Consider the following 11,880-nt stretch of genomic DNA (forward strand, 5'->3'; position numbering starts at 1 on the left):
AAAGATGGGTGAAACTAGAACTATGGGGCATAATCTTAGAATAAGGGGCTGCTCTTTCAAAACTGAGATGAGGAGAAACTTCTTCACTCAGAGGGTAGTAGGTCTGTGGAATTTGCTGCCCCAGGAAGCTGTGGAAGCTACATCATTAAATAAATTTCAAACAGAAATAGACAGTTTCATAGAAGTCAAGGGAATTCGGGGTTACGGGGAGCGGGCAGGAAATTGGACATAAATTTAGATTTGAGGTTAGGATCAGATCAGCCATGATCTTATTGAATGGCGGAGCAGGCTCGAGGGGCCGATTGGCCCACTCCTGCTCCTATTTCTGATGTTCTTATGACCCAGTCAGCCAATCAGGGATGAGTATAATGAACACTACAGCGCCACCTAGTTTTCAGCCAGGAAAACTGCATCACGGCTCAGTGTAATAAACAGGAAATTGAAGCGTGACAGGAATTGTGTGACAGGAAACAAGAGTGACATTTCCAGGCAGTGTGTGTTTTGGCAGCACCTTGAATCTATTCTCACTGTGGGGAACACTGGTAGAATGTTGTTATTCTTCACATCTTTTGCTGTCCTCATCTCTACCATTTAATCTGTTGGAGGAAATTCCTCTCCTCCCAGAGCCCCTTTTCCCTGCAGTCCTGCACCGTTTGATGATCTTTCTTCCCATTTTATTGCCCCGTTGCCTCATTCCGGGGACTTTCGTTATTTTTGGGAGGATATATTTATCTTCCATACTCTCCATTAGTGCAGCTTTCAATCAGTTCCAATTTCCATCGACAGATTCCTCTCAGTGATATTTCCCCATTAATTCCATCTCATCCCTTTAAAGTTTGTCTTTTGCAAACCAAAAGGTTCATATACTGAAAGTTAATTTTATAAAGTCTGTGTGGCCTTCTCCCGAATGCAGTATTGAGTGAAGAGGTGGGGAGAGGGTCCAGTGGGTCAGGAGGGCTCCTATAAACTAGACTCACAGCATCAAACACAGCCCATGATGCAATTACCTTTATTATTGGTTAACAGACTGAGTCAGTACAATCACCACAGGCAGTGAGTGCGGCTACAAACAAATCGAGGATCTGAATCCACTCCGGGAAAGGATCCTTGGAGCATCGCTGGATTCTTCTACCAGTCGTGCGGTTTGTAGGAGCAAATGAAGGGAAATTTTCCTGTACAGGGCACATCATTCCATTTATCTGAAAAAAAGAATTGATTTCGACCTTTACCCATTGGTGAATCAGGCTGCTGTTTGTGTAATTATTTCATACAATCCGAGATGATAAAGCACAGAAGGAGGCTATTCGGCCCATCATCCTTGTGCTGGGATGCTACCGGGACTTGATGGTTTGACTTACAGGGAGAGGTTAGACAGACTGGGACTTTTTTCCCTGGAGAGCAGGAGGTTAAGGGGTGATCTTATAGAAGTCTATAAAATAATGAGGGGCATAGATAAGGTCGATAGTCAAAATCTTTTCCCAAAGGTAGGGGAGTCTATAACGAGGGGGCACAGATTTAAGGTGAGAGGGGAGAGATACAAAAGGGTCCAGAGGGGCAATTTTTTCACTCAAAGGGTGGTGAGTGTCTGGAACGAGCTGCCAGAGGCAGTAGTAGAGGCGGGTACAATTTTGTCTTTCAAAAAGCATTTGGACAGTTACATGGGTAAGATGGGTATAGAGGGATATGGGCCAAGTGCAGGCAATTGGGACTAGCTTAGTGGTATAAACTGGTCGACATGGACATGTTGGGCCGAAGGGCCTTTTTCCATGTTGTAACTTCTATGATTCTATGATTTTTTGAAGGAACTTTCCAATCAGTCCCATTCCTCAGAGCCCGGCTAATTTTGTCTCTTCAAATATTTATCCAAATCCCTTTTGAAAGTAATTATTGAATCTGCTTCCTCCCCTCAGGCAGCACATTCCAGATCAGAACAACTCGCCGCCCAACATTTTTTTCCTCCTCATCTCCCCTCTGGTTCTTTTCCCGATTATCTTAAATCTGTGTCCTCTGTTTACTGACCCTCCTGCCACTGGAAACAGTTTCTCCATATTTACTCTGTCAAAACTCATGATTTTGAGCCCCACTATTAAATCTCTCCTTAACCTTCTCTGCTGGAAGGAGAACAATCCCAGTTTCTCCAGTCTCTCCACGGAACTGACTTCTTTCAGCCTTTCTATTTCGTCAGAAATATTAGCAATGGATCAATCTGTGAGTCAGTGTCTGTGATCCATTAATTTTACCAGTCTCTTCACCCATCAGTTCACCTTGTGAAGAAAATGAGCCACTTCCTGTTCTGATGCCGTGTACAGTCAGTCAGTGAGCGCCTCACTGAAATCCACAAACCTTACAATATTCAGTGGGGGTTTTGGACAGTTCCTGACTGAAGGTGTGGAGCACACCCTGGGCTGGATTTCCCAGTGTGGGATGGACAGGAAGTCCTCACCCCCAGCCCTAAACACTCACCTCCCCCACTGCACACGATTGGAGCAAAGTCTGGGATTTCTGGAACCAATTACAACATTTTAACTCTGGGACATGAACCCGCTGTGGAACGAGGGGGGAGGGGGGACGTTTCCAGCATCAGTAAAGTGAGGGGCGGATGCGGGAAGCTTGAGTGTGTTTACACAACATTCCCTGAAAATCAGAATGGAGTCCTGCCACTGGGAGCACGGCTCCAGCCTGACACATGTCAGGACCAACTCATTAAATGTGGGCCAGTTATAAGGCCCGCCTCGGTATGGCCTCATCACTGCAGGATCCACACAGATGGACAGTTGAGCAGGAAGAGACAGTGTAGAGTTTACACCCAGTGTACGTCCCTGTGTCGGCAGTGTTCACACCCAGTGTACGTCCCTGTATCGGCAGTGTTCACACCCAGTGTACGTCCCTCTCTCTCCAGTGTTCACACCCAGTGTACGTCCCTGTATCGGCAGTGTTCACACCCAGTGTACGTCCCTGTATCGGCAGTGTTCACACCCAGTGTACGTCCCTCTCTCTCCAGTGTTCACACCCAGTGTACGTCCCTGTATCGGCAGTGTTCACACCCAGTGTACGTCCCTCTATCACCAGTGTTCACACCCAGTGTACGTCCCTGTATCAGCAGTGTTCACACCCAGTGTACGTCCCTGTATCGGCAGTGTTCACACCCAGTGTCCGTCCCTCTCTCCAGTGTTTACACCCAGTGTACGTCCCTCTCTCTCCAGTGTGTGACTCAGTGTACGTCCCTCTCTCTCCAGTGTTTACACCCAGTGTACGTCCCTCTCTCTCCAGTGTTTACACCCAGTGTACGTCCCTCTCTCTCTCCAGTGTTCACACCCAGTGTACGTCCCTCTCTCTCTCCCCAGTGTTTACACCCAGTGTACGTCCCTCTCTCTCCAGTGTTTACACCCAGTGTACGTCCCTCCATTAAACAGCTTGAGCTGGAAGCTGGCTGCAAATTGCTGCAAAAAGGGTCAGGAAGTCCAGTGCTGTCAAAGTCTAAAAATCACCCACACTGAGTCTCAGTCTCAATCCATTTGTTTGGATTAATTTCCCATTCAATACCATTTCTATCACACGTTTCAATATCAACTTACCTGAATGAATTTCCACACAGTTCTCTCGTCCTCTATTATTATTGGGCTCACCCAGATGCCAGTTTGTGAAATCTGATAAAGATCCATCAGTCCAAAGAAAAGTCCTTTCCTGTGGGAGAGAAATAATATCATTTATAAATGTGTATTCCTGCTCCAATGAACAATTTATGATATAGTAACTCAGAACATTACCTTGTGGCGGTCACTCAAACCAATCCAAACACGATTATTTGATTGGTGTTCTGCCTTTAACAGCCGTCCAATGAAATGATTCTGTTCTTGCCAATGGATGGAGGCAAGATGGCCGCCTGGAGCCAGTTGTTGGCAGGACAGCTTTAAATAAAAACAAAACATAACATTTGTTGTTTATCATCATTTCACATTGACTGTATTCAGTTCTGTTCTAGAACGTTCTGCAGGGTCGCTGGAGTTGATTCTCCTGTTCTCCCCAACTTTTATCCATCCAGCTGCTGTCAATACAGATGTTGACGGCCACTGCAGTCCACGTCACTGTAAAGTGACAATGTCGACACTATCAGATTGATCAGAACGACAGACCACTGCTAATATTTCTAAGTGTGTATCTCCAGTTTAATTTAGTTCAGATAGAATTACTATCTGGAGATTGTGGCTTCATCTCAGGGTCACAGAGGGAATTAACAAGTTGATGCAGTGGGAGGTGAAAAGTTACCCAATGAGCTGCTCCAGTTTGACCTCGAATGTGAAAACAACAAATGAACATTAGGGTTTGACCGCAGATTGAAAGGTGTGTGAAAACTGGAAGGTCATTCTAAAGGGGAACTTCAATCAACGAAACCATCCGAAAACACGCGTCAGGTTCCACATGGACGCTGACGACACCCAGCTCTACCTCACCACCACCTCTCTCAACCTCTCCTCTGCCTCTGATTTGTCACACTGCTTGTCCGACATCCAGTATTGGATGAGCAGAAATTCCCTCCAATTTAATATTGGGAAGACCGAAGTCATTGTCTTTGGTCCTCGCCACAAACTCCATTCCCTCGCCACCGACTCCATCCCTCTCCCTGGCCACTGTCTGAGGCTGAACCAGACCGTTCACAACCTTGGCCTTCTATTTGACCCCGAGTCGAGCTCCCAACACAATATCATCTCCACTACAATGTCCGAGAGGTGAGCACAGTAAAAAAGGAGAGACCGAGAGCGGGAGGAGAGTCTGAGGCAAGTCATGGCAGCACAGCTCGCACCCGTGATATGCTCCTCCTGCACTATGTGGGAAGTCATGGACACTACCAGTGTCCCTGGCGACCATGTGTGCAGGAAGTGTGTCCAGCTGCAGCTTCTGGCTAACCGTATTTCGGAGCTGGAGCTGCGGGTGGATTCACTGTGGAGCATCCGCGATGCTGAGACTATCGTGGATAGCACGTTCAGTGAGGTGGTCACACCGCAGGTAAAGATTACGCAGGCAGAAAGGAAATGGGTGACCGTCAGGCAGAGTAAAAGGACCAGGCAGGTAGAGCAGGAGTCCTCTGGGGCCATCTCCCTCTCAAACAGATATTCTGCTTTATATACTGTTGGGGGAGATGGCTTATCAGGGGAAAGCAGCAAGAGCCAGGTTCGGGGCACCACGGGTGGCTCTGCTGCACAGGAGGGGAGGAAGAAGAGTGGCAGGGCTATAGTGACAGGGGATTCAATTGTAAGGGGAACAGATAGGCGTTTCTGCGGCCGCAAACGTAACTCCAGGATGGTTTGTTGCCTCCCTGGTGCTCGGGTCAAGGATGTCACGGAGCGGCTGCAGGGCATTCTGGAGGGGGAGGGTGAACAGCCAGTAGTCGTGCTCCATATTGGTACCAAGGGCATCGGTAAAAAAAGGGATGGGGTCCTGCAAGGTGAATTTGAGGAGTAAGAAATAAATTAAAAGTCAGGACTTCAAAGGTAGTGATCTCAGGATTACTACCAGTGCAATGTGCGAGTGAGTATAGGAACAGGAGAATAGACAGGGTGAATGCGTGGCTGCAGGGATGGTGTAGGAGGGAGGGATTTAGATTCCTGGGACATTGGGACCGGTTCTGGGGAAGGTGGGACCTGTACAAGCGTGACGGGTTACACCCGAGCAGGACCGGGACCAATGTCCTCGCGGGGGTGTTTGCTCGTGCTGTTGGGGATGGTTTAAACTAGAGTGACAGGGGGATGGGAACCTGAGCGGGGAGTCAGAAGGGAATAAAGTTGAGAGCAGCAAGAGAGGGGAAGACCCAGGGGAAATCTACAATACAAATAGTACAAACAGTTGTTCAAGAACAAGTGAAAGGGAAAAGCGTAGAGCAGCGGAAAGAAAGTGTACTTTAGGCACGACAGATAAAATAAAAACTAGAAGGCGTAAGGCGATTAACCCAGCATCAAAGCTGAAGGTCAGGCTCGGGTGTGTGGCCCAACTAAGAGTTCTATATACAAATGCACGGAGTATAAGGAATAAATTAAATGAACTACAGGTTCAAATTCAAATTGGAGGGTATGACATGATAGCTATTACTGAGACATGGCTGCAGGATGGTCAGGATTGGGAACTAAATATACCGGGTTATAAGGTCCACAGGAGAGATAGGGAAAATGGAAGAGGGGGAGGAGTAGCCTTAGTGATTAGAGATGAAATCACTTCAATGATAAAGGGGGATATAACGAGAGGTAAGCAGCCCACAGAGACCTTATGGGTTGAATTGAGAAATAGGAAGGATCTAAGACTATAGTGGGAGTTTTGTACAGGAGCCCTGGCAGCAGCTCTGAAGTGCTAGATTGTATAAATGCAGAGATTAGACAAGCGTGTAAGAAAGGCATAGTGGTCTTAATGGGGGACTTTAACCTTCACATAGATTGGGAAAAGCAGACTGTCAGAAAGGTAGTGAATTTCTTGAGTGTGTCTGGGACAGTTTTCCACAGCAGTATTTCCTAGAGGCAACAAGGGGGCAAGCCATACTAGATTTAGTTAACGACTTAACTGTGCGTGAACATCTATCCAATAGTGATCATAACATGATCGAGTTCAATGTAGTGTTTGAAAGGGAAAAAAGTGAATCAGCTGCTAAGATTCTAGACTTGGGCAAGGCCGACTTCAATGGGATGAGACAGAGACTGTCCACAGTAAACTGGGCAAATCTGTTAATGGGTAAAACAACTGATGATCAGTGGGACATGTTTAAAGAAACATTTAATCTGATACAGAACCAGTTTATACCCCTGAGGGGCAAGAACTCTACTTGCCAAAAAAAACAGCCATGGACAACTAAAGAGGTAAGGGACAGTATAAGACATAAGGAAAGGGCATACAAAAAGGCAAAAAATGGCACAGATCCTGGCAAATGGGAAAGATACAAAGATCAACTAAGGGTCACAAAACAGATAGTAAGAGCAACAAAAAGAGTGTATGAAAAGAAACTCGCAAGGGATATCAAAACCAATACAAAGAACTTTTACAGTTACATTAGGAAAAAGAGGGTGGTCAGGAGCAGTGTTGGCCCCTTAAAAACTGAAAGTGGGGATATTGTCATTGACAATGGGGAAATGGCGGACATGTTGAACAATTACTTTGCGTCAGTATTTACAGTCGAAAAAGAGGATAGCATGCCGGAAATCCCAAGAAAACTAATATTGAATCGGGGACAGGGACTCGATAAAATTAACATAAGTAAAGCAACAGTAATGAAGAAAATAATAGCACGAAAGAGTGACAAATCCCCAGGACCAGATGGTTTCCATCCCAGGGTTTTAAAGGAAGTCGGTGAGCACATTGCGGATGCCCTAACTGTAATCTTTCAAAGTTCTCCAGATTCAGGAACTGTCCCTCTAGATTGGAAAATTGCACATGTCACTCCGCTTTTTAAGAAAGGAGAGAGAGGGAAACCAAAGAATTATAGACCAGTTAGCCTAACATCTGTTGTGGGGAAAATGCTGGGGTCTATAATTAAGGATAGGGTGACTGAACACCTCAAGAATTTTCAGTTAATCAGAGAGAGCCAGCATGGATTTGTGAAAGGTAGGTCGTGCCTGACAAAGATGATTGAATTTTTTGACGAGGTGACTAAAGTAGTGGACAGGGGAATGTCAATGGATGTTATTTATATGGACTTCCAGAAGGCATTTGATAAGGTCCCACATAAGAGACTGTTAGTTGAGATAGAAGCCCATGGAATCGAGGGAAAAGTACAGATTTGGTTAGGAAGTTGGCTGAGCGAAAGGCGACAGAGAGTAGGGATAATGGGAAGGTACTCACATTGGCAGGATGTGACTAGTGGAGTCCCGCAGGGATCTGTCTTGGGGGCCTCAATTATTCACAATATTTATTAACGACTTAGATGAAGGCATAGAAAGTCTCATATCTAAGTTTGCCGATGACACAAAGATTGGTGGCATTGTAAGCAGTGTAGATGAAAACATAAAATTACAAAGCGATATTGATAGATTCGGTGAATGGGCAAAACTGTGGCAAATGGAATTCAATGTGGACAAATGTGAGGTCATCCACTTTGGATCAAAAAGGATAGAACAGGGTACTTTCTAAATGGTAAAAAGTTAAAAACAGTGGATGTCCAATGGGACTTCGGGGTTCAGGTCCATAGATCATTGAAGTGTCATGAACAGGTGCAGAAAATAATCAAGAAGGCAAATGCAATGCTGGCCTTTATATCTAGAGGACTCAAGTACAAGGGGGCAGAAGTTATGCTGCAGCTATACAAAACCCTGGTTAGACCGCACCTGGAGTACTGTGAGCAGTTCTGGGCACCGCACCTTCGGAAGGATATATTGGCCTTGGAGGGAGTGCAGCGTAGGTTTACTAGAATGATACCCGGACTTCAAGGGTTAAGTTACGAGGAGAGATTACACAAATTGGGGTTGTATTCTCTCGAGTTTCGAAGGTTAAGGGGTGATCTGATCGAAGTTTAAAAGATATTAAGGGGAACAGATAGGGTGGATAGAGAGAAACTATTTCCGCTGGTTGGGGATTCTAGGAGTAGGGGGCACAGTCTAAAAATTAGAGCCAGACCTTTCAGGAGCGAGATTAGAAAACATTTCTACACACAAAGGGTGGTAGAAGTTTGGAACTCTCTTCCGCAAACAGCAATTGATACTAGCTCAATTGCTAAATTTAAATCTGAGATAGATAGCTTTTTGGCAACCAAAGATATTAAGGGATATGGGCCAAAGGCAGGTATATGGAGTTAGATCACAGATCAGCCATGATCTTATCAAATGACGGAGCAGGCACGAGGGGCTGAATGGCCTACTCCTGTTCCTATGTTCTGAATCAAGAAGGTTCTTTCATTCTCTGCGTCCTGTCACATTTTGAAACACTGAGGAACAAACACAATAACTTAAAATGGAGACTGCAGGGACTTACCTCAGCTTCTATCCAAGTCTTTCTTTTAGAGATAAGCCGGTAACAGGAGGAGACATAATTAAAATAAAACCAGCCATTGGGACAAGATCCTCTCTCAGGGACACCACGTTGGTCACGGTCCTGATCCTGATCAGTCTCCGCCTCCTGTTGCTGATTCTCCGATGTTCCATTCAGAGAAACATCAGCTGCAGTTAAAGAGAATTAGATTAAAACAAACTGAATATTCACAACAGCAATCCCCAAACCTTCACTTTATTTCTGATTCAAGGAGTCAGTCTTTGTATTTGAGATAAATCTGAAGCCAGTGCCAATGCTCCCCATCAACTACCATCGGCCCTTTAAACACTGCCAGCCCCTGGACTGTGATGCACCCCCCGGTTAAAGGATACGTGTCGTAAACAGAATACGGTCGTCTTCTTCCAATTAAAAGAAAGTCTATCCTTTATTAAGTTCAGCGTGGAGAGCAATTGAAAAAACAGAGTACAATCAAACAGAGATGAATGTTCTTTAATTCCAGTCTTTCTCTGGGTACAGTAGAGACATCACCGTCACTACTGTACTCCCAAACAGCCAAAAGCGTGGTCTTTTTATGGACCTTTTCCTCATACTTTGGATGCACTCACCGAAACCTATTTAACACACAGACTGAGCGTCTGTGTTACACTCAAACACAACTGGTTTTCAAACAGTCATTTCCCCACAAATATTGCAGTGTCTTTGTTCACTCAAACCATGTGTGACACTCCTCTCATACACTGATCTTATGCACATTACCGTGTCCTTGTTTCGCGTGAAGTGTGACTTCCCTGTACTTGATCGATCTTTCCCTAGACTACCGTATTCTGTTTACTACACGTACTCGTTAACAGGGGGGTGCATCCCTGTCCAGTGTTTAATAACCCCAGGGGGTGGCAGTGTTTAAAGGTCTTTGTTGGTTGTTTATCAAGTAACAAGATCAAAGGCACCCAAAGTAATTCAACAGTCAACGAGGTTATCTTTGTTTGAGAAGACAGAGCTGGTCAAACTCCTTATTCTCCAGCAACACCATTTACATCTACACAATAGAAAGACAATTGACATGTTTCACATTGTTTGTTCCCAGGAACTCCCTATAATTTATACCAGTATTGATCATCTCTCTCGCTTCCCTTTAATTGGGTGGCTGTTCAACCCTATCAGTCTTCACACTGTTTCTCTTCCCCTCATCGATGTCTCAACACCCCGAGGAGGAACTGGACACCCCCTGGATGGCAGCAGGTGCACGAGTTTCAGGCAGTGGGGGGCCAGAGATGCACCCACAGTGACACCAGTGTCCACTGGCCCCATATTAATGAGGGGCCTCACACTTACCCCCATACTCAGGGGCAGCGTCAGTCCTGGAGGGCACTGGTGGGCACAATCCCAACGTCACTCTCCAGATCGTGGCCCATGGGATTTCAGAGCCTGTTTCCCCACAGCGGATGGTGAGAATGTGGAATTCTCTCACAAACTGGTGATGAAACACAGTCCATCAAATCCAAAAATGGGAATGGGAGAGCTGCTTATAAATAGACTATTGGAGGGAGGGGGAGAGTGGGATTAGACTGGGTGGGATATTAAAGGGTATGGGGAGTGAGGGGGAGAGTGGGATTAGACTGGGTGGAATATTGAAGGTTATCGAAGTCCGACAGTTGCTCATTTTACGACATTCCTTCAGGTTCCGGCCCTTTCTCTTCTCTCTAATTTACTCAGCGGCTGTTCCACTAACTCGTCACCTCACATCATTAACCTGTCCTCACACACCATCTTTGATTGACCCTACCTGCCACATCACTGACGAGCAATGCACTCAGAAGCAAAACCGTCCCCAGCATCATGTCTGCAGTGAAGTTCCTTTCCTCCAACCTGAAACACAAGAAAAAGATTGAACATTAGTGTCGAGGTTTCAAAGTAAAGGTGGGGATTTCCTGCTCCCATTCCTTCCTACCTCTCCCCCAGTTGTCCAATGTGATGAGGTTTCAGGAGCTGCTGCACATATATATAGCAGATTGTGCCACTGGAACCATTGACATCAGTTCCAATTGGCTGGACCATTAATGATGTCAAAATCACTGCTGGCCAATCAGTAACTGCCGACTCAGAAGAGGAGGGACTGGAAACCATGAGAATGTTCCGTGTGTTACACATGAGATTTTACAAGGTGTCACTTTACCTGCTGAGTGAGAAATGGAAAGTACAGTCATAGTTCCTGACCTCATTCATCAGCCTGTGAGTGAATGTATAGATAATATTAGGATTTAATGAATATTATCGAGGAGAACATTTCGGATTTGGTGAACAATATATTGAGGTGAAGACCCCAAAAATAAAAAGATAATAATTACAAAGACATGAGAATTTTTACACTGACCAATCCAATCCCTTTTGTAATCGATCTGAACCCCATCTATTCCCCCATTTCTCCCCATGGTGGAAGGTCTCCTCTGTGCACTGGCTGCAGTGAGATTGGAACCCGTTTGTAGAGAACAGGGTCGATTCGGAGTCATTGGCACCTTTCAAAAAGGAGCTGGATCGAAGGGCGATGGAGAGATGAGGAGATAACGGAACAGGTCAATGTTTTCCAGGGACAGAACAGAGCGTTCCCTAAACCAATAGGTCATGTTGGTGAAATGAATCAGTCACTGTAGAAGGGCTGTAGAAACCTTCACGGATACTAAGCCGGGCAGTGCAGGCAGACATGGCTGGGACTGAGCCTCAGCACTCCTACCAGAGGCCAACAGAATGAGCAGGGAGCTCAACGACAGCTTCCCCATCGATGGTAGGACTTTCAATCTATGGTGTCCCACCACCAGTTATCTGCCGCTCGTGTCTGTTGGGTGCCAGCTTCTCCTGAAGGCAGAATGACTGTATTTTTGGATTATTGTGCATTTTCCTTTGGCCCTGAAACAGGGTAAAATG

At 45.7% G+C, this 11,880-nt stretch overlaps 1 protein-coding gene across 1 annotated transcript; it reads right to left on the reverse strand.

Moving 5' to 3' along the window:
- Positions 1 to 993: 993 nt before the first annotated feature.
- On the reverse strand, positions 994 to 10,942 carry LOC137341892 (C-type lectin-like). The gene is made up of 5 exons (XM_068005399.1): positions 10,745 to 10,942; positions 8,944 to 9,128; positions 3,768 to 3,908; positions 3,576 to 3,684; positions 994 to 1,199 (listed from the first exon to the last, which is right to left on the reverse strand). Exons 1-5 carry the CDS (start codon positions 10,797 to 10,799, stop codon positions 1,129 to 1,131), a joined length of 561 nt encoding a protein of 186 aa, XP_067861500.1. The 5' UTR covers positions 10,800 to 10,942; the 3' UTR covers positions 994 to 1,128.
- Between the last annotated feature and the right edge of the window lie 938 nt (positions 10,943 to 11,880).

The sequence above is a fragment of the Heptranchias perlo genome, chromosome 24, assembly GCF_035084215.1.
Source record: "Heptranchias perlo isolate sHepPer1 chromosome 24, sHepPer1.hap1, whole genome shotgun sequence".
NCBI lineage: Eukaryota > Metazoa > Chordata > Chondrichthyes > Hexanchiformes > Hexanchidae > Heptranchias > Heptranchias perlo.

What these genes read in the sequence shown, in the direction of transcription:
- LOC137341892 (XM_068005399.1), bottom strand. Translation starts at nt 10,799, where the DNA reads ATGATGCTGGGGACGGTTTTGCTTCTGAGTGCATTGCTCGTCAGTGAT. An exon ending in AGACTTGGATAGAAGCTGAG is followed by an intron (nt 3,909 to 8,943) that starts GTAAGTCCCTGC and finishes TTTTATTTAAAG; the next exon opens with CTGTCCTGCCAACAACTGGC. An exon ending in CTGTGTGGAAATTCATTCAG is followed by an intron (nt 1,200 to 3,575) that starts GTAAGTTGATAT and finishes TCTTTTTTTCAG; the next exon opens with ATAAATGGAATGATGTGCCC.